This window comes from Lithobates pipiens, unplaced genomic scaffold (assembly GCF_037356315.1).
Source record: "Lithobates pipiens isolate NorthernLeopardFrog02 unplaced genomic scaffold, aLitPip1_a1.2 Scaffold_23, whole genome shotgun sequence".
NCBI classification, from domain to species: Eukaryota; Metazoa; Chordata; class Amphibia; order Anura; family Ranidae; genus Lithobates; species Lithobates pipiens.
This window is the reverse complement of record NW_027507785.1, coordinates 290,962,978-290,986,515: the sequence shown is the minus strand read 5'-3', so window position 1 is coordinate 290,986,515 and position 23,538 is coordinate 290,962,978. Positions and strand designations below refer to the sequence as shown.

The window sequence follows — 23,538 nt, the reverse complement described above, 5'->3', positions numbered from 1 at the left end:
CTTGCAGGCCACACGCATCAGCTCTGGTGCCGCACATGCCCGCTGTATCTATTACACGAAGCTCCTTACCGTCACTGCGATTCGCGCCATAGAGCCGTCTTGCTGCATTATAACTGCGGTGGCTGGTCGGCAAGTGGTTAAAGGCAGATGTTTTTTTTTTACCTTAATGTATTCTATGCATTAAGGTAAAAAATCTTCTGCAAGCAGTTCCACCCTCAGCCCCCCTAAGTACATACCTGAGTATGATCTTGATCCAGAGATGAAAATTCAAAACACTAACAATAACATACAAGTCAAAGCCAACTCCGCCCTGAGCTACATCACAAAAATTGTTTCCAAATATCACTCAAGCCGTCCTCTCCGCTCCTCTCAAGACCTCCTGCTCTCTAGCTCCCTTGTCTCCTCCTCCCATGCTCGTCTCCAGAGCCTCTCCCATCCTCTGGTACTCACTGCCCCAATCTGTCTGTCTATAGCCTACCCTGTCTACTTTAATGTGATCCCTGAATACACGGAAAATACATTCAGGGAAGCCTATCCTGCCTTCAGCTAACCAAATCTTCTATTTCTCCCATCAATTCATCCCTCACAGTTATTACATTTTTGTTCCACTAGCCCCTTCCTATTAAATTGTAAGCTTTCTGGAGCAGGGTCCTCGTTACCCTCTTGTTATGAATTGTATTGTTGCTGTATTGTCTCCCTTTATATTGTAAAGTGCTCTGCAAACTGTTGGCGCTATATAAATACTGTATAATAAAATAATGTGCACAAGAGTAGAGGCTTTCTCGGTTCTCTCTCTCCTTATTGGCTCAAACACAGCAGTGGGGGCCATTGCCTTCTGTTGCTGTTCATCACAGCCAGTGAGGAGGGAGCAGTGCAGAGGAGGGGCCAACCCATGCTCTGCGTGTCTTATGGACACACACAGAGCTGGCTTGGGAGCAAGCCGGCATGAGTGGCTTGCTATGGGGGCACTAGGCAGGGGGGAGGGTCCAGGAGCACCAGAAGAGACCTGAGAAGAGTAGGATTTGGGCTGCGCTATGCAAAAACATTGCACGGAGCAGGTAACTATGACATGATTTTTTATTCAAAAATAAATAAAAAGCGAGCCTTTAGAATCACTTTAATTATATGCATCCTATGATACATATACAAAGAAAGTCCAAAACTTGGCAAAAAACACTCAAGTCTTGTGGTGTGCATGCAATAAATGGTACAAACAAAAAATATTTAGTATCTATGCTCAGATAATAAAAAAAAAAGAAATTCACATATGATCAGGGCTGGATTTTGGCATTCACAAAGGATTTAATCCTCTCAATTTTGGGATACATGATGCAATCAGATCTTCTGTGCCAAGAAGGCTTTACTGTGCTACGCACTGATTCAATAGGAGGGCTTTTTGATTGCTTATTTCCTTCTGTATAGTTATACTGTCTCGTTGGCTGCCAAACCCTGCTCCATAGAAGCAATGGTTTCCACGCACCGCACTGGTGATGGCCAAAAAGCATAATTTTTTTTTTTTAAATGTGGATAATGACAGAACTCTGGATGGCCGGACTCCAATACTAAAACGATGCTTTATTCAAATAATATTTAGGACACAGCAAATTACATCACAGCGAAAGATGCTAACAGCTAATGCGATTCGCACTAAGGCTAGTGCTTACTCATAGCTGCTACTTTCCAGCATTTTCAAATTTCCAGCATTTTCAAATTTCCAGCATTTTTGTTTGCTCAACTATCTGAGATGTCTAAAAGGTTTATGAACATATGGACCAGATATTGGACACTAGGGCTTTAGAAGGTGGGTGTAGTTTCAATCAAATATGGGTGTGGATTTTAAAAAAGTTGGGATGTCCATTATAGCCATTATTAGATAAGGTAATTTGGTAACTTTAAGCAACCAAGATTTTTTTTTCCCCCTTCCAGATAACAGAACAGAATTGAGATTGTCCAATATGGAAGTCCAGACATATAGTTTACATTTTTACCATATTGTTATGCATAGGGGAAAGGGGGATTCAAGGAGAACTCGTGACAAAAGTCAAAATCTAAATGTATTATACCGTATGCCTTACTCCAGCTGCACCCATCCTCCATGTGCTAATTTCAACACCTTTAACTCCTGAAATCATGGTAATAGCACTCAACTATCTGCTCAATGACTTCTTGTAAAAAGTGGAGCTAAACTCATCAATTTTAGACCCGGTATGCCAGGAATTCTGTCATATTTGCTTGTGTTATCAACCAAACTATCAAACCATCAAATGGCTGGTGTCATAACGGATCACATGTGTAAAATTCTGGCAGTTGCAGATCAAACAGAGGCTATGATGGCAGCCTCCTTGGCTGAAAAGGATAGGAGGGTTTCGTTACGCTTTACGTTCCACTTTAAAGTGGTTGTAAACCCTCCCCCACAACTTTGTCCCATGTAAATCAGCATAAAAAACCCTAATGAACACTGCTTGTAGATATCTCCTTACTTGCTTAGTATTGTTGTAATCCTTGTTGTTCTGTAGAATGAAGTCACTGAGCATGCCCAGATCTCCCCTGATTTAAGGCATACTCTCTATGTCTTATCTATCTGTTATCAGGACTTCCTACGGCACACTACTGAACTCTGCTAATCACTCAGAGCTTCCTCCTACACACCATGTGACCTCACATACAGTCTAAACTGCAGCCATTACTGCAGTCTTATCAGCTGAAGCTGATAAGTCTAACAAAGGGAAACATTAGACATCAGGCACAAGTAAATACTATGAACTAAACAAGTCAGCTATGAACAGGGAAGCAGGGTTGCCATAGAAACTTTGGATTGAGAAGGAGGCTTGCTCAATGTAAGGGCGGAAATACACTCCACTGTGGACTCAGTAAACAATACTTAAGATGGCGCTGCCTAACCTCTGGAAACAAGTTTTTTAAAGTTTCTTTAACCTTCCTAGCGGTAATCCCGAGTCTGGCTCGGGTTGGGATTTTAATTACAGGAGCGGTAACACCGAGCCAGACTCTGGATCGCATCGCTCGATGCAGGGGAGGACACAGGGAGAGTTACTCACCTTGTCCCCTGGATCCAGCGATGTCCGCCGCGCTGTGTGATCGAGCCGTCCTCCGCCCGATTCACAGTGCCGAATGCCACCGAGCTCCGTTCCCTGCGACGTTACGACGCACGGGAGCGGAGAACGGCGGCAAATTCAAAAAAGTAAAAACACACACAGCACTGTAATCTTACAGATTACAGTACTGTATTAAAAAATACACACCCCCTTTGTCCCTAGTGGTCTGTGCAGTGCCCTGCATGCACTTTTATATTATAAATACTGTTTTTTCTGCCGGGAATTTGGAGATTGTCCATAGCAACCAAAACATGTCCCTTTTTAATTTTTTTTGGGATTTGATTACATTATTGAATAATTTTTATTATTCTTTATTATATTATAAACTTTATCATACCCGGGATGTCCACTAGACTCTGGTTTGAAGAGATTTCAGAGCGTTATTCCTAAGAATTACAGGACTACAAAATAAAAGCCAGATTTCCATGCAAAATAATTGTACCGCTTTCAGCACCTTTTTCCAGACTGAATCATACCGCCAGGGAGGTTAAACAGTAAGTAATATGCGATTTGGGCTGGATTACAGTGGCTATAGTCTGATAATGACTTATTATAATAGACTAAATGAAAAGAAGCATCAGAGTGGGAGAGTTTACTTCCTCTTTAAGTCACCTCTCTGTCCCCAGCAGCCTTTTTTAACAGGTAGTCCAGGCTTCTGATTGGACAATGAAGAAGGATTATCACATTGATGTCTTTATCATTTTTCAAAAGAGTGGCTGGTCTATTAGGGGCACCACCCCCTTGCAGGGTGCCGGACTCATAGGTTTCTATGTGTTTTTTTTTTCAAGCTCTAATTGGCTTGAAAAAGGTTGGGCTCAGGGTACAGAGCACTGTGTCCCAAACCCACCCACTAGTGACACTAGCGAATTATTAATATTCGCTGTTGTCTTTCAGTTTCTCCTCCTGGCCATCGGGACATGAGGCGGATCGGGTTGGCTGGGAGGAGAAGCTGAATAAGCAGTGGAGGGGTGAGTGCAGGGGGATCGTCACCGTGGAGGGGCTGAGTGCGGGGGGGCAATCACTGTGGAGGGGTGAGTGTGGGGGACTGTCACCGTGGAGGCGCTGAGTGTGGGCGGGCAGTCATTGTGGAGAGGCTGAATGCGGGCGGACCTCTGAGGGGGTTTGTTTGCCAGCCTCCCAAAAAGTTTAGCGCCAGCTGGCACTGATTTTCCCACCCCTCCTGTGAGCAAATTCACTATGCAAGAGACAGCAATGTGCAAAGAAATACAATTCTGATTTGTTCAGAGTGCTGCCCTTCTTCTCCCACTCTGCATGCTGCTGTTCAGGGCACTGCAGAAGGCTAACATCAAGACCAATTTAGGCATTTCTATTAGCTGTACTTAACCTCCCTGGCGGTATAAATATTTCAGATTTTAGGTGCTGAAAGAGGTAGCATTATTTTGCATGGAAATTTGGTGTTTTATATTGTAGGCCTGTAATTCTTAGAAATAATTCACTTAAATCTGTCCAAACAAGAGTCTAATAGACATCCCGGGTATGATAAAATTTGAAATATGAAATCATAAATTATAACATATATATATATATATATATATATATATATATATATATATATATATATATATATATATATATATATATATATAAAATAAAATAAATAACAATAAATAATTATAACAAATATATAATAAATTACTATCGCTCAATTCTGCGAGTGATTCTAATTTATTATCGCTGTTTTCTAGCTGGTCTATAACCACTTTTGATGTAAACTGACATTTTTTGGTTGCTATGGACAATCTCCAGTTTCCTGGCATAAAGAACAGTATTTATAATATAAAACTGCATGCAGGACACCGGAGAAACCACTAGGGACAAAGGGGATGTGTAATTATTTGATACAGTACTGTAATCTGTAAGATTACAGTACTGTATCTATATTGTGTTTTTAACTTTCTGAATTTGACGTCGAACTCCGTCCCCGTGCGTCACAACACTCGTAGCTCGGCACTGTCACAGATCGAGCGAGACATGGCGGTTCGCTGATCACAGCGGGGAGACATCGCTGGATCCAGGGGACAAGGTAAGTAACCCTTACATGGATCCAGCGATGCGATCCCGAGTCTGGCTCGGGAATACCGCTTATGGTAATTAAATCTCACCCCGAGCAAGACTTGGGAATACCGCCAGGGAGGCTACAAATGCATGCAATGATTTTCCACTTTTGTTGAGAAAAAAAACATTCCCCTCTGGGTGATCTGTGTACATTGCAAGGATTATAACAACCTTTGTTGCAGATTCTTACCTTTTGTTATTCTGAAGTAATCCCTGTATGTTTCTCTGAGCCTCAGTGCTCAGTGAGTCTAATGGGAGTGGTTTCATAATTATCTATCAGGTGTGCACCTGCAGGGCTCTTATGAGGAAATCTGCTGGGCCGGCATCCCTTTAGACACGTTCCTACTGGGAGTGTCTCACCAAAAATGAAATTTTTTGTTGCAGGGGATGCCTGAAATCTGACTTGTATCTTAGAAAGACTTCTGTTAAAATCAGTGAGCCAATCACACGAGCAGGAAATGATGTTTCTGGGGAGTGGTCAGTACACACTCTGTGTACAGAACACCTCCAGGTAGCCATATTGTATTGCATTCTCAGAAAATTACAGTGGTTGCAGATTGAAAAGGAAAGGTAATTTTTAATAACAGTCAATTACAATATGACTTGTGTCGTAATTGTATATACTATATTATTTTTTCTTTATTTGCTATTTTCTTCCCCATGAAAGTGGAGTTACCCTTTAAATTAACACATAATTGGGTAAAAAAGGGTTTACTGTACATATTTGTCTAACATTACGCTGTAGTTTTCCAAGGTATAACTTGAAAAATCATTCAACATATTGCCTAAAACAAAAGTGCTTTAGAGAAAAACCTACTGGTTCACCTGGGGGTCCCTGTGGTCCAATTACAGTACTGTCTTCACCAGGATAACCCTGCAAAAGAAACATACAGTATAGAGAAATGTAAGTGGAGTTTGTTCTTAATCCTACTGAATGTCATTATTTAAAGAAGTTGTGCCAAAATGAACGCACGTTCAACTTCATGTATGACATTAGGTGATGAATAATCTTTTTTGCCAAAAATATCAAATGCAAGCAACTTAGAAACAGCGTACATTGTATACATTTTTCTTCTATCCATAATTGTAGCAAATAAATGTTATATCCACACCAAGAGGTTGTAAGTTGAGCAGAATACATACAGTACAATTGGTTGGTCTGTCCATCGCTTGCCTGCCTGCTGTTCACTTCTAAAGCCTGCTCTACAAGGGAGGGTTATAACTCCTGTCAGTCTGCTTGACAAACATCTCCCTTCTCCTCCTCCACCAAAACAAAATCATTGTATCAGTTGCAGGTGGTAAAGCTCAATTTGGAAATCATTTACAGTGTCTCAGACATAGAGTTATGTTATATGTATCCACCAGTCAGTAAAGTGTCAGTGAGTACTGGCAACTGCTTTTACTATAGCCTATAACGGCCTCCATGGTAATCCCTTCACAGGCTTCTCTATCAGTCTTTAAACATGGGTCACTAAAAATAAATGCATACAGTGACCAATACTCATCATGGATATGAACCATTACCTTCTCTCCTTTAGGCCCTGCTGGTCCGGGTGGTCCTGTTTGGCCTTGATGACCCTAAATACAAAGGCAATACATTTGCAATTTAGTAGTTCCTACCAATAATAATCCAAATATGTTCAACCAATTAGCACTGGTATGATTCTCTTGTCCTTAAAGGACAGCTATATGTTTAATTCTTTTTTTAAGTTTGTTCGATATTAATTTCTTTAGCACTGGCACTATAGGCTTGAACAGATTGTAAATTGGACGAGGTACACAGGTAAACAGAAGAGATCTCCATTGGACAGACTGTACACAATAGAGGAGGGGCTGCAGATAAACTTTATTCAACGTCATTGTTCACATGTCAGTTTACAGCATAATGTACATGAATTAGAGTATTGATATGGTTACAAAAATTTTATCACAGGTAATCGTACTATCAACAGCCGTCAAATATTCAACAGAGTTTGGAAATTATGGTTAGAAGGCCTCTACCAGGAGAACTCCCTCACCGGAACCAGTGAGTTCTGAATAGTTGCGATAAAATGGGTTTCCCCAAAGGGAAGAATGGGGGGGGGGTGAGAAGCAGGGTGAGAGGGAGAAGAAGGGCATAGGGGGAGGGGGGAAGGGAAGGAGGGGAGTGAAGGGGGAGGGGAAAAAGAGGGGGGAGCATATGCATACGGTTCCTGGTTTGTGATCCGCCAAGCCCCATAGGGGTTGAGCTAAGAGTCTGCTTCTGGGCTGGGTGGAGATACCTCCAATGGCAGGGATCCCCAGGAGTCTATTCATGAGGACCATATCTTGTCAAGTTTACTCAGACAATTTCAATTAATATATGTTATCTTATATAGAGGCAATACAGCATTCAGGGTATTCCTCCAGGTGGTGATGGTGGGCGGCGCCCCAGATTTCCATCTCAACAAAATCTCCCTACGGGCATAGTAGGTAGAGTATGCCATAAACAATTTGGTGTATTTTACCACACTAGGGTCAGTGGTCACCAACAGGGGGCTGCATGTTTAGTGTACATTGGCTTGGTAGCTTAGATGGGTGGCTTAGCTTTGGATAAAAGTACATATGTACTTTAAGAAAAAACTCTACCCAAACTTACAAGCTAAGTGGAACTTCATAATAAAACTTTAAACAGGCCAGTTCTTTCATTGGATTCTACCAATCTGAAGGTTCCTCTGCTTTCTTAACATTAAGCCTTACAGTGGGAGTAAACTCCCATGTATGATGTTTACCTGTAAGTAAGCCTATAATTTGGCTTACCTATATGTACAGTAAATATCTCCTAAATGTGCAGTTGGTTAAAAAATAATCCCTGCAAGGCAATGACATAATATGCTAGTATGCATTGCATACTAGCACATTAAGAGAAACTTAGCCTAGAATGAAGCCCTCCAGCGCCTTTAAATTTAAGAAGCTTCTGCTCAAGTCCAAGAAACTAATAAGAGGGACTGCACTTAGCTGGCCTTAGCAGTTATGAATTAGGAACTCTCTACTGAATAAGCCCAATTATTCTTTACAAGACTGTACATAGTGGTTTTCAGTTGCACTAATCACTTACACATAGAACCATGTGCTTTTTAGCTTTAGTAAAACAAGATTTCCAGATATTCCCCAATGACATCATTACACTTTACTAAAGGTCATTTCTCTGTTTGCTGGCAGAGCAGACAATGGGCATAGGCACTGAAGTTTATGTATTCTCTATAATGCAATGCTTACTGAACTATTTTCAGCTACCAATGTCATTCTGCTACCAATAACAGGTGGCACATGAAATAGAAAGAGTTTGTAAGGTGGTATGCGTCCCACTGAATGTTTTGCAGAAGACAGACAGTGTTTTTGATTTACTAAAACTGGAGACTATAAAATCTGGTGCATCTGTGCATGGTAGCCAATAAGCTTCTAACTTCAGCTTTTTCAATTAAGTTTTAACAAAAAATAACCTTTAAGCTGATTGGTTTCTATGTAGAGCTGCACCAGATTTTGCACTGTCCAGTTTTAGTAAATCAAGTCAACCCTAGTATCCCAACTGGGTGGTAGAGTGTAATTTGGTGACAGTTGGTGTAGTTTGCTGAATAGTATGGTTGGCACACCAGCACTGCAATGGTTGGGATGGTAATACACAAATGAGCAACTTTTAGTAAACTCTACTAAAAAAATGTACATTGTATGGTCAAAAGTATGTGGACTACCCTCCAAATGACCGAATTCAAGTGTTTCCAGATGGGTATTCTTAATGCTACAAAATACAAAGATATTTTAGATAATTGCAACCTTACTAGTTGTGGCAACAGTTTAAGGAAGGTCACTTTCTGCTCCAGAATTACAGTGCCCTTGGTGAGTGGTGTGGGGGAACTCAAATTAATTTTCAATACATTTTTCAATACATTTTTTTGAGATAACAGCCACAACAGCTGGTTGCAGAAAGAAATTGAGAAGTACATTTCTCACCACCAGATTTGCATAGGAATCGTAGAAACATTTGGCTACTTTAGGTTGTGTATGTTTACTAAAGTAATGGATTACATTCATACCCCATATCCTGGGATCCCAGGCTCTCCTTCCGGCCCCATGGCTCCTAGATGGCCCTGTCAAAACACAAAGATACAACCGTTTTATATATATATATATATATATATATATATATATATATATATATATATGATACTGGAGGAAAAGAAAAGAAAAGAAAAACACAATCTCTGAGCGAAAGGAAAATAAAATAAAAACAAACACATACAAATCAATGTACAGTTGTGCTCATAAGTTTACATACCCTGGCAGAATTTATGATTTCTTGGCCATTTTTCAGAGAATATGAATGATAACACACAAACTTTTCTTTCACTCATGGTTAGTGTTTGGCTGAAGCCATTTATTATCAATCAACTGTGTTTACTCTTTTTAAACCATAATGACAGCAGAAACTACCCAAATTACCCTGATCAAAAGTTTACATACCCCAGTGTATTGCCCCCTTTAACATCATAGACAGCTTGAAGTCTTTTGTGGTATTTGTGGATGAGGCTCTTTATCTTCGCAGATGGTAAAGCTGCCCATTCCTCTTGGCAAAATGCCTCCAGTTCCTGTAAATTCTTGGGCAGTCTTGCATGAACTGCATGTTTGATACCTCAGAGTGGCTCAATGATATTGAGGTCAGGAGACTGAGATGGCCACTCCAAAGCCTTCCCTTTATTCTGACAGGTCGATTTGGCCTTGTGTTTTGGATCATTGTCATGTTGGAATGTCCAAGTACATCCCATGCGCAGCTTCCTGGCTGATAAATGCAAATGTTTCTCCAGTATTTTTTGATAATATACTGCATTCATCTTGCCATCAATTTTGACCAAATTTCCTGTGCCTTTGCAGCTCACACATCCCCAATGCATCAGCGATCCACCTTCGTGTACCTTTCATCATAGGCCTTGTTGGCTCCTCTCCAAATGTCACGTTTATGGTTGTGGCCAAAAAGCTCAATTTTGGTCTCATCGCTCCAAATGGCTTTGCGTCAGAAGGTTTGAGGCTTGTCTCTGTGCTGTTTGGTGTATTGTAAGTGGGATACTTTGTGGCATTTGCGTAGTAATGGCTTTCTTCTGGCGATTTGACCATGCAGCCCCCCCTATTTCTTCAAGTGCCTCCTTACTGTGCATCTGGAAACAGCCACGCCACATGTTTTCAGAGAGTCCTGTATTTCACCTGAAGTTATTTGTGGGTTTTTCTTTGCATCCCAAACAATTTTCCTGGCAGATGTGGCTGGAATTTTAGTTGGTCTACATGACCGTGGTTTGGTTTCAACAGAACCCCTCATTTTCCACTTCTTGATTAGAGTTTGAACACTGCTGATTGGCATTCTCAGTTCCTTGGATATCTTTTTATATCCCTTTCCTGTTTTATAACAATAAATAAAATATACAGTTCGATTGCCTTCCAGCATCGGGCAGAGTGACTGGAAGGTGGTGAATTTACTAAAACGTCTCGTTGTCCTTGACGGAGGAGAGTGTCTAGTGTTTGGAGTGGACCAGGTGGGACATCACAGCTGATTACTGTGGATATCAGGTAAGCTTGATCCCTATAATTTGGGGTCCATTGTGTGGAAGAGGCCATCTGGCTTTTAGCTTACTTCTCCCTTTGGATATAAAGTACTGACCAGTTACCGTTGCAGATTTCTAGGTGCTGCACCAGAAATTGCATTTATTGTTACTTCATTTCAAGTTTATTTTGTGATTTGGGACTTTCTAACACAATAATTAGACGTTGCTTTCATTGTCACTTTATTTTAAAACTATTTTTGTGTTTTTTTGGGACTTTTTAACACAACTGATTCACATGGACCAATTCACTCACATGTTATGTGTTTTTGTATGATTATTTAAGTGTTTTAGGTTTTTGTAAACTTTTGATCAGAGTCATTTGGGTACTTTCTGTTGTCATTATGATTTAAAAAGAGTAAATACAGTTAACTGATAATACATGGCTTCAGCCAAACACTAACCATGAGTGAAAGAAAGGTATTTGTGTTGTCATTCACATTCTCTGAAAAATGGCCAAGAAATGATAAATTCTGCCAGGGTACGTAAACTTATGAGCACAACTGGGGATGAGTTATAAGAGGGCCAATGAGAGCTGCAGAGCTGGAGGTGCGCCTCTGTGTGTCTGTGTAAATACAGGAAGTGAACAGGCAGCAGCTTCTGCTGCCCACAGTTAAAATGGTTGCAGTCAGACTCAGTGGACAGAGATTTCTGCAGCATATTTGGCAAGTATAGAATCACAGTATATATATAATAATAGTGGTTGGAGGGACGCTTCAGAATGGCAAAGATGTTTTTATTACAAATTATGTAAGCAGACTGCAATTCCTCTTTAAATGTATTTAATTATTCTGCCCTTGCCCGACCAACAGTGCAAGTGATATAATGAATTTATGTGAAAAAAGTGATAAACTATTCATACTTAAAAAATAGGTACAAGTGCTGCTATCTCTTGAAAGAATGACATACTCAAAAAAATAAAAATAAATATATATATATATATATATATATATATATATATATATACACACACACACACACACACAAAGGAGAATGCGCAAAAAAACATTCAAAACACAATGGGGGTTATTTACGAAAGGTATATCCACACTCTCCACTGCACGTGCCCTTGGAAGTGCAGCCGCTCTAAATCTAAGGGGTAGATCTGAAATGAGTGGAAGCTCTGCTGATTTTATCATCCAATCATGTGAAAGCTAAAATGCTGTTTTTTATTTTCCTTGCATATACCCCTCAGATCTACATTGACTTTACTTCCAAGTGGATTTGCCTTTAGTAAATAACCCCCAATGTGTTTTTACACATTGTGTTTTGAACAGTTCCTCTTTAAAGCATAATTAAAAGCAAAACTTTTTTTTCATTTTGGATATTGTACAGAGGTTGTTAGTTTTTTTGTGTCCTGATTAGGGAGAGTCACTTTCCTTATTTGTCCTGTTTACTATTATTATTAAAAGTGAACGGAAAGAAAATCCCAAATTTCATGCTGTCCCCAGAAAAGTAATAGAGGGGAAAAATTCCAATGGGCACACTAGTTCTGGTGAGTTGGGGGTCCCCAAGGAATTTCCTTAATTTGCAGAGATTTTTGCTCACTCCCTGTTTGGCTATGGGACAGGAAGTGAAATTAAATCTCCGCAATGTAAAACAGATGGCAAAAAAAAATATGACAGAAGTTATAACCCTCCCTTACTCTATCCAAAATGAAAAAAAAAGTTTTGCCTATAGTTCTACTTTAATTGAACAAGCTGAAGTTAGAAACTGATTGGCTACCATGCACAGCTGCACCAGATTTTTTGCACTGCAGTTTTAGTAAATCAACCCCTATGTTTCCTGTGCTGGGATGTACAGGATATTCAGACATCTGATTATCAAAAGCTTTTTATTTATCCCACTTGGAAAAAATAAGACAGCTTCCTGTGTGATCGGGTGGGAAGATAGTGGGCTCTTAACTAGCTATGCCCTCTGGAACCGGGAGGAAAGATTTAGCTCACAGGATAATTGCCATTCTTTGATCTAAACACAGAATTTACTTTACAGAGGCAGATAAACACAGGGCCAGCTTCTGCATGTTGTAAACATAATGTGTGTGATTGCACAAAGATGATGCAAGCCTCATTCACATTTGTGAAAACCTACCACTGGTCCTCGTGTTCCCCGCGACCCTTTGAGGCCCCATTTGCCCTGCTGTCCCTGATCACCGATGCTTCCAATTTCTCCAACTGGCCCCATTTGCCCTTTTTCTCCCTGTGGACAGAAATGATGCGATAGTTATGGTGAGGGTTGATATTTTTTTCATAGGCTTTCTTTCATGAAAGGACTTTGCAGTGTAGAAATGACTAAGTTCACATCTGTAGTATTTTGGAGCCATTTTGCATTTGTGTCTATATGGCACAACATGGAAATAAGGAATCAACAAATATTTTCGTAGGTGTTGATGAAACAGGGTCATGTTAATATTTTTTTTTATACTTTTATAAAGCATCTCTTCCTACCTGTAAAAAAAAAGCATCCCTACAAATTAAAAATTGTAGTTGCATTTCCTAGGGGATTAAGTGTAGGTAATATATACAAAATGAACACCCATGCCCCAGTGTCTGATGTAAATTAAAAATGAAGGGTATAGAGCAGGTATTTGCAATTAGCGGACCTCCAGCTGTTGCGGAACTACAAGTCCCATGAGGCATAGCAAGTCTCTGACAGCTACAAGGATGACACTCAGAGGCAGAGGCATGATGGGACTTGTAGTTTTGCAACAGCTGGAGGTCCGCTAATTGCATATCCCTGGTATAGAGGGTAAAGACAGCAGCTGCACAAGTGTAGATAGTACTTGGTCCAGTTCTAATCTGTGGGGCGGTGGCTAAGTCAGAGTGGTTGACAGCTCCCCCCACCCCAACTGCAACATTTGACCATGCTGCTCACAAGGAGACAAATGTCAACTAGATGTGAGTGGCAGCAAACCCAGAGAGGGGGGAGTGACAGCAATGCAAAGTGTGGCATACAATTGTATTCAGCCCCCTTTACTCTGATACCCCTAATGGAACCAATTGCCTTCAGAAGGCAATTAATTAGTAAATAGAGTCCACCTGTGTGTCATTTAATCTTAGTATAAATAAAGCTGTTCTGTGAAGCCCTCATGGGTTTGTTAGAGAACCTTAGTGAACAAACAGCATCATGAAGGTCAAGGAACACACCAGACAGGTCAGGGATAACCTTGTGGAGAAGTTTAAAGCATGGTTAGGTTATAATAGAAAAAAAAATCCCAAGGTTTGAACATCTCACGGAGCACTGTTCAATCCAGCATGTAAAAATGACAACAACTGCAAACCTACCAAGACATGGCCGTCCACCTAAACTGACAGGCCGGGCAAGGAGAGCATTAATCAGAGAAGCAGCCAATAGGCCCATGGTAACTCTTGAGGAGCTGTAGAGATCTACAACTCAGGTGGGAGAATCTGTCCACAGGACAACTATTATTCGTGCACTCCACAAATCTGGGCATTATGGAAGAGTGGCAAGGAGAAAGCCATTGTTGAAAGAAAGCCATAAGAAGTGCTGTTTGCAGTTTACAAGAAGCCTAAAAGCAAAACGCTATGTGTGGTGGAAAAATAACACTGCACATCACCCTGAACACACCACCCCCACCGTGAAACATGGTGGTGGCAGCATCCTGTTGTGGGGATGCTTTTCTTCAGCAGGGGCAGGGAAGCTGGTCAGAGTTGATGGGAAGATGGATGGAGCCAAATACAGGGCAATCTTAAAAGAAAACCTGTTAGTGTCTGCAAAATATTTGAGACTGGGGCAGGGGTTTACCTTCCAGCAGGACAATGACCCTAAACATACAGCCAGAGCTACAATGAAATGGTTTAGATCAAAGCATATTCATGTGTTAGAATGGCCCAGTCAAAGTCCAGACCTAAAGTCAATTGAGAATCTATGAAAAGACTTGAAAATTGAAACTCCCCATCCAATCTGACAGAGCTTGAGCTATTTTGCAAAGAAGAATGGGCAAAAATGTCCCTCTCTAGATGTGCAAAGCTGGTAGAGACATCCCCAAAAAAACTTGCAGCTATAACTACAGCAAAAGGTGGTTCTAAAAAGTATTGACTCCGGGGGGCTGAATACAAATGCACGCCACACTTTTTTTACTTGTAAAAAATGTGGAAAACCATTTATCATTTTCATTCCAATTCACAATTATGGGCCACTTTGTGTTGGTCTATCACATAAAATTCCAATAAAATACATTTACATTTTTGGTTGTAACATGACAAAATGTGAAAATTTCAAGGGGTATGAATACTTCAAGGCACTGTATGATTTAATGTTCTGCTAAAAATCAAAAATAATTACTTTCCCATAAAATAAAGAAATCACCTTTCTGCCTGGACGACCTCTTATCCCTGGATTTCCTTGTTTGCCCTCTGGACCCTGTTTGCTCATAAAAGAGAAATGAAATGATTAAACATTAAAATATTAGTAAATCACAAAAGTAAAAAAGAAAGGCCTGAAGGTGACTAAACATTTCTTAAAAACAGGATTTTAATATTCACTCAAAAAATTCCCATTAAGGAGAAACATTTTGTGAATGGCTTGTAAAATGTAGGTGCTATGTTCAGCGAAAAGCAGATAGCGGTATCTGATCTCTGCTATATACAGACCCCTAAACCCCAGTGCACACAGGCTTAATGTTGGGCAGCATTTGCTGGTTAAATGGAAACTGGCAAACATTTGTACTGCATCCGGTCTGACAGAGAGGTTGGCCGTTGGAAGGGGCATGACTGAAAAAAGGTCTGCTAACCGGCTGAGAGTGCTGACCGATGTGTTCTGGCGAGGGGGGCTGTCCCCCTGTCAGAACACAATAGAACAGCAGGGGAAATTGCTGTACTAAAATTGTATTGTTAGTACAGCGGCTTCGCCCTGAGCTGCCAGCTTTCTTTTCGTTCATCCTGCTGGGGTTGAACTAAATAAAACTGGTAGAGTGTGCCATTTTGGGTTGTAAAATAAACCTCAGCCAATGAGTACTAATCCTCATAGGGGGTCTGTGTAATTATTGTGTATTTATGGTGCATTAGATAAGAGAAACCAAAGCTTCTGCTCATAAAACTGCAGAAAATCTACTTACAGGTAATCCCATTATGCCAATTCCTCCGACAGATCCCTGGATTCCTGCTATCCCGGCCTCTGCCTTTTCACCAGTCTCTCCTTGAAGGCCAGCATCTCCTGGTTCTCCCTTTAAAACAAGTTTGAGCACTTATGTACATGCCACACTTACAGAGAGTTGAAGGGAAAAAAAAGACACATTGGGGTTGATTTACTAAAGGCAAAGAGACTGTGCACTTTTCAAAATGCAATTGCTCCAGAGCTTAGTAAATGAGCAGAAGCTCTGCTGATTTCCATCATCCAATCATGTGCAAGCAAAAATGCATTTTTTTGTTATTTCCTTGCACGTGATTGGATATTTTTTGCACAAAGAACCTTTACCTCATTTACTAAGCTGTGGAGCAACTGCAACTTTGCACAGTGCACAGTCTATTTGCCTTTAGTAAATCAACCCCATTGTGTAATATAACAAATGTCATATGAAGACAGACATGATGGCATGAGTTTACCTTTGGGCCATCTTTTCCCTGAACACCTTCTTCCCCTGGTGGACCTGGTTCTCCCTGTTTAGTGCAAAAATAAAAAGGTGTATAGTTAACACAAGCCAAACATATTTGAATGGTTTTGGGTTAGTTAACATAACCCTAACATTGAACTTCTCTTACAGTATTTGTTTCCCTTTTGGACTGTTTAATATACCATTGGAAGTATTTTGTTATATCTTTTTAGTACGTTAAAAATAAAAAATAAATGTTTATTATGGCAGAAATGTAGAGCTGTCATGTGTCCCCTGCACACTTCCTGTATTATCTTAAAGAGCCCCCCCTAGTTCTTATCTATTACAGAATTATTAACCTTTATGCTCTGGAGATCTAAGAATAGGAGTGGTTGAGTAGTTTAGCCAAAAACACTGAGCAGGGCTGACACCACCCAGTCCACAAATTTGCTGTGTGCTGTCAGCCCACAACAGAGCTTAACCACTCGCCGACCGCCTCACACCGATATACGTCAGCAGAAAGGGCTTGTACAGGTAAACTAATGTACCTGTACGTTGCCCTTTAAGAGGCGGCCAGCGAGCTCCAAGAGTCGGGTCACGGGTTCCGCAGACTCGATGTCCACAGGGATACCCGCGATCGCGTCACGGAGAGGAAGAACAAGGAGATGCTAATCTAAACAAGCATCTCCCCGTTCTGCCTAGTGACAGAGTGACAGTGTCACTGATATCTGCTCTCTGTGATCAGGAGCACAGTTCAGTAACGTGTCACACGTAGCCATGCCCCCCCCCCACAGTTAGAATCACTCCCCAGGACATACTTAACCCCTACACTGCCCCCTAGTTGTTAACCCCTTCACTGCCAGTGTCATTTACACAGGAATCAGTGCATTTGTATAGCACTGATTGCTGTATAAATTACAATGGTCCGAAAAATGTCCAATGTGTCTGCCATAATGTCGCAGTCATGATAAAAATTGCTGATCGCCGCCATTACTAGTAAAAAAAAAAAAATTATTAATAAAAATGCCATAAAACTATCCCCCATAAGTTTTGCGCAAACCAATCAGTACACACTTATTTTTTTTTTACCAGAAATATATAGAAGAATACGTATCGGCCTAAACTGAGGAAAAAAATGTTTTTTTATATATTTTTGGGGGATATTTATTACAGCAAAATGTAAAAAATAATGCGTTTTTCTCAAAATTGTCTTTTTTTGTTTATAGCGCAAAAAATAAAAACCGCAGGGGTGATCAAACACCACCAAAAGAAAGCTCTATTTGTGGGAAAAAATGGATGTCTATTTTGTTTGGGAGAAATGTCGCACGACTGCGCAATTGTCAGTTAAAGCGATGCAGTGCCGAATTGCAAAAAGTGCTCTGGTCAGGAAGGGGGTAAATTCTTGCAGGGCTGAAATGGTTAAGAGCTGAGTGCATTTCTGGCAGAACAACAGGTATTTTACTGTACTTGCAAGGGATAAACACAGGACGTATGCAAGTATTGCAGATATGTACTGCACATGTCTTAATTTATCTTGCCTTGACATATACTTTAAATTCCAATTCATGGCACATGCTGGAGAGTTAAACCACCTGACACATTCAAAATAGGATTGGGACTCTTTTGGTCAAATATTTGCCCTTGGGTTCCTGGGATTGCACACATGCTGTGACCAATTTAACAGTGTTTCTCTTTTCCTATTGGATCTGTGTTAGTTATTGTACATTATGGAGAATGCATCAGGTGGAACTGGGCCACCCAAAACTCTCAGGGGACAGGAATTACAGCAAGAAGATCTCAATGCTGAAGTATCTAAGAAATATAAAAGCCTGTGGCTGACCCAGCCGACTAGGCTCCCTTTAAAGCACACATATTACTTAAAAGTGGGGTGATTCTTTAGAAACTAATAGGGCTTGTTGAAATGTGTGTTATTGGTGTGTTATAAGGTAAAATTATACAGTTAGGTACAGTTGCTGTCCATGCTAGTGAAACAGGCCATTGTAAGGCTTCAAAAATGAAACAAATCCACCAAAGAGCTAACAGCAACATTAGGAGTGGCCAAATCAACAGTTTAGTACAGTCTGAGGAAAGAAGAACACACTGGTGAGCTCAGCAACATAAAAAGGCATGGATATCCATGAAAGACAGTGGTGGATGATCACAGGATCCTCTCTATGGTAAAGGAAAAACCCATTCCTAACATCCAGACAAGTGAAGGACACTCTCCAGGAGGATTGTCAGACTCTACAATCAAGAGAAGACTTCACAAGAGCAAATAGAGAGGGTTCACCACAAGGTGCAAATCATTCATAAGCCTGAAGAATAGAAAAGCTAGATTAGACTTTGCCAAAAACATTTAAAAAAATCCAGGCCAGTTCTGGAAAAGTATTCTTTGGATGGATTAAACTAAGATTAATCTGTACCAGAATGACGGGGAAAAAAATGGGGAGGAGGCTTGGAACAGCTCATGATCCAAAGCACCCAACATCATCTGTAAAACATGGTGGAGGCAGTTTGATGGCATGGACATGCATGGCTTCCAGTGGCACTGGGTCATTGTTGTTTATTGATGATGTGACAGAAGCAGCCGGATGAAGTCTGCAGTGTTTAAAGATATACTGTCAGCCCAAGATTTAGCCAAATGCAGCAAAGTTGATTGGAAGGCGCTTTACAGTACAGATGGACAATGATTCAAAACACACTGCAAAAGCAACTCAGGAGCTTTTGAAGGAAAAGAAGTGGAATATTCTGCATTGGCCGAGTCAATCACCTGACCTCAACCCAATTGAGCATGCATTTCACTTGCTGAAGGTAAAACTAAAGGCAGAAAGGCCCACAGACAGAGAACAACTGAAGACAGCTGCAGTTAGAGCCTGGCCCAGCTTGCCCAATTAAAAAGCAGAGTTTAGAAGAAATATCTTGAATGAAGATCTTTAGATAGGTATAATGTGGGTGCTGTGTTTTTTTTTTTTTTTTTTTTTTAAGGGTATGACATATAACATTGTAATCTTAGGTTACAGTTAAATTTTCTTATTTCAATAAGGGGTTAATTTTTGTATTGATAATCAGGTTATACATAATCTATAAAAGCTGGTTTGAGGCATTTTGAGTATTTTTATATAGATACTTCTGGAACTTCTACTGGGGTAAGCGTGGAAATCACTAGATAAAATATTCGAATGGGACTAGAGGGATTGATGTGATTGGCTCTATTTATGTATTTTGCAGAATGCCACATAAGAAAGCACTATACAGTATAAATATGGGAAATAAACACAATTATTAACTTCAGTCTTGAAGTGCCTTGGAATTTACAAGCAAGGGCATGAATCTGTCAGTAGGCCAAAAGTCATTTGAATAGCCCAGATCAGCTGCTCCCCTATGGCAACCACTGTGGAAACCAAATAATACAATGTAAATAAGACAATGCAAAATCTATCCTTATATTACAAGGGACCCACAACACAATGAACTTACCCGTATGCCTGGCTCTCCTGGTTCCCCAACATTTCCCATAGGCCCATCGTCTCCCTGAAATCAAATAAAAATTAACTCTGTGCTAATTTAGCAAAGATAATCTCCACCATTCCACTTTATTAAAAAAATCTAAAGCCAAAACTTTTGCTGTTTTTTTTTTCATTTTGGATAGAGTAGAGAACATATAAAATCCATAAAGCCACATACACACTATCAGATTTTCTGCTGATTTTTGTCTTTAGATTTACCCAAACCATGTAGAAGGGCCTGCCTGAGTGCATACAAATTGAAACTCCTAAGGTTGGACCTCATATTATATGGTTTTGGTAAATCTGAAGACAACAAGCAGAAAATCTGATAGTGTGTATGGGGCTTTACAAGTTTTTTTTTTTTTTTTCATTCTCATTTGCACACCATTAGGGAAATCCTGTAAACACAAAAGGAAATTAGAGGAAATCTCTCCTAAATTAGAGAATATCCCTCTTAGCCCTTGTACACACGGTCGGACATTCCGACAACAAAATCCGTCGGATTTTTTCCGATGGATTTTGTCCGAAAGTGGTGTTGCATACATACGGTCGGACAAAGTTGTTGGAAAATCCAATAGTTCGGAACGTGACGACGTTCGTACCTTGTGACGGGACTAAGTTGCAGCTAGTAGCCAATAGCTTTGGTGTCGTAATTTGATCTGAGCATGCGTGGCACTTTGTCCAATCGGAATTCTCTACAAACGATCGGACAAAGTCCGATCGGATCATGTTGTCGGAAAATTTTATAGCCCAGCTCTAAAACTTTGTCGGTCAGATATTCTGACGGAAACAGTCCGATGGAGCCCACACACGGTTGGATTATCCGACAACACAGTCCGATCGGACATTTTCTGTCGTGTGTACAAGGGCATAGACCAGCATTTCTCAACCTTTTCAACACAGAGGAACCCTTGAAATAGTGCTCTGGTCTCGGGGAACACCTTCTAAAAATTTGAAATCTACAACTCATGATACATTAGGGTGATGGTCAGTGGGATGAATGGTCCTTACACTTGTGGTCATTGGGAAGAATTACCTCCTTACAGATAGCTAAAAAGATCAATGGTGTGAGTGGAAACTTATCTGAAAGGCAGAAATTGCCAAATGCTGAAGGGACCCCTAGCAACCTCTGGAGGAACCCTGGTTGAGAATCACTGGCTTAGACAATTGTCACTAGGACCCGTATCTCCATCATCCCCTCTATTCAATTCTATTAAACCCAAAAGCAAATATTTATCATATTGCAGCTTATCAATTCTTAGATGTGGTAGCTGCATTCGTTTTCTTTTTATGGCTTTTTCCCTTATTTTCATCTGGTGATCCTGCCAGCAATTCTGTTTTTCAACAGAGCAAGCTCTCTTGCAGATGTAGCAGTCAGAGACAAACCATTTATTACTGACAGAGGTGCTTAAAATGGCCAGCTTTTATTTCTTTATTTACCATTATCCCCTTCCATATGATTCCTTCAGTATGGCTATCCTCTACTCTGTTTGCCTCAAAGACAGAAGTAAAAGTTGATCTCCCCAGTAGGAGAGCAAAGAAAAAATCACTGATAGAGGGCTTAAGCATCCCCTACTCTATGCAAAACCAAAAAATTGCCTCAGATATTCTGTACTCTTATTATCAATTTCCCATGTCCTAAATACATTTGTGTCTGTAAACTGTATCCTCCAAAAAATTGGTCAGCCCAAAAAATGTCTGCTTCCCATGTGTATAAGCAATGTGTACAATTTCAGGTCACACTAATATTCACCTTAATTCCCGGATCTCCTTGAGCTCCAGTCTCCCCCTCAGTCCCAGATGGTCCCTAGAAAATACAAATTAAAAGTAAATATTAAGGTTAGCAGAAAAAAAAAGATCTTTAAGGCCGGGTTCACACTATAGCGATGCGGGAACGCCGCGAATCCGCGGCGTTTACCCGCATCGCACACATCCCGCCGGCAGTTCACACTGCCCTATGCGGACGGCTGGGAGTGTCAATGTTATGTTAATGACACCCCCAGATCCGTCGGCATATCGCAGTGCGATCTGCCGACTCGCACAGGAATCGGATCGCATGGTGTGAACCCCCATGCGATCCGATTCTGTTGCGGACCCAAAAAGGGTCCCGTGCGAGTTTGCTGCGGGAGCGCTGCGAATTCAGCCATACTATCTGTATGGCTGAACTCGCATCGCTACGGAGATCGGATGTGATTTACTGTGCGAATCACATCCGGATCTCCCCCCGCAGCGGTGTGAACCGGGCCTAATATGGAAAGATACCACTAACAAAAAAATCTTGACTATGCAGCTGTGAGAAAGTAAGCAGTTACATAGTTAGTCAGGTTGAAAAAAGAACAACCATACAAAATAAAAATAAAATAAATAACATCACATAATCTCATATACTCATTTCTATACCCACAGTTGACCCAGAGGAAAGCGAAAACCCCCAGCAAAGCATGATCCAATTTGCTACAGCAGGGGAAAATTCCTTCCTGATCCCAGAGATGCAATCAGATTTTCCCCGGATCAACTTTACCTATAAATGTTAGTACCCAGTTATATTATGTACATTCAGGATCCAGGCCTTTCTTAAAGCAATCTACTGAGCTGGCCAGAACCACCTCTGGATGGAGTCTATTCCACTCTTTCACAGCTCTTACTGTGAAGAAATCTTTCCGTATTTGGAGATGAAATCTCTTTTCCTCCAGACGTAAAGAGTGCCCCCTTGTCCTCTGTGTTGCCTGTAAAGTGAATAACTCAACACCAAGTTCACTATATGGACCCCTTATATATATATAAACGTGTTGATCATATCCCCCTTTAATCACCCCTTCTCAAGATACAATAAATTCAGTTCTAATCTTTCCTCATACCTGAGCTCCTCCATGCCTCTTATCAGTTTGGTTGCTCTTCTCTGCGCTTTCTCCAGTTCCCAGATATCCTTCTTGTGAACTGGTGCCCAAAACTGAACTGCATATTCCAGATGAGGTCTTACTAATGATTTGAACAGGGGCAAAATGATATCCCTCGCTCTGGAGTCCATACATCTCTTAATACAAGAAATGATTTTGCTCGCTTTGGAAACCATAGCTTGGCATTGCATGCTATTATTGAGCTTATGATCTACCAAATCCCCAGATCCTTCTCCACTACGGATCTCCCTAGTTGGACTACCCCGAGTATGTATGATGCATATTCTTAGCCCACTGTCACAGATCAGCTGTGGAGCTGATCTGTGTCTCACCTTTACTGTAGTGGGTCGGCTGGCATCTGTTGTCCACTGTCAGGTGTTCAGCTCTGTGCACTCTGCAGCTATGGGTGTCACCGCCCTTCACCTGTTGCCTGATATATGTTTCCTTCCTGCTACTTCCTGTCCAGCCCCTCATGTGCTTCTCTATTTAAATTACTTCCTAACTAGCTACCATTGCTTGAGCAACATTTGTTTCTGAAGCTCCCCTGTGTAACCTGTTTTACCTGACTTCTCGTGAACTGATCTTCTGTGTACTGACCTGGCTTGTTCTGATTACGTTGTCTGCAGCCCGCCCTGACCTTGGCTCACTACCTGGTTTTCTTTGCTTCATCCATCCATCCTTGTCTACAGTGTCTTCTGGTACTTCCCTAGCGAGCAGGGTGAACCCGGGGGTCGTGACCTGGGGTCAGCACGCAGCTAAGTCCAAACCTTCGTGAGAGGGTCACTGGCG

The 23,538-nt window shown here is 40.9% G+C and overlaps 1 protein-coding gene across 1 annotated transcript in view; it reads right to left on the bottom strand.

Moving 5' to 3' along the window:
* Nucleotides 1-23,538, bottom strand: part of COL24A1 (collagen type XXIV alpha 1 chain) — a 413,884-nt gene that overhangs the window by 64,519 nt on the left and 325,827 nt on the right. Inside the window, exons 34-42 of the mRNA XM_077450311.1 lie at nt 21,606-21,659; nt 19,824-19,877; nt 16,360-16,413; nt 15,873-15,980; nt 15,125-15,178; nt 12,887-12,994; nt 9,242-9,295; nt 6,714-6,767; nt 6,007-6,063 (exon numbers count right to left, since the gene is read on the bottom strand). Coding sequence (XP_077306437.1) covers nt 6,007-6,063; nt 6,714-6,767; nt 9,242-9,295; nt 12,887-12,994; nt 15,125-15,178; nt 15,873-15,980; nt 16,360-16,413; nt 19,824-19,877; nt 21,606-21,659 — 597 coding nt within the window. The remainder of the gene's footprint in view (nt 1-6,006; nt 6,064-6,713; nt 6,768-9,241; nt 9,296-12,886; nt 12,995-15,124; nt 15,179-15,872; nt 15,981-16,359; nt 16,414-19,823; nt 19,878-21,605; nt 21,660-23,538) is intronic.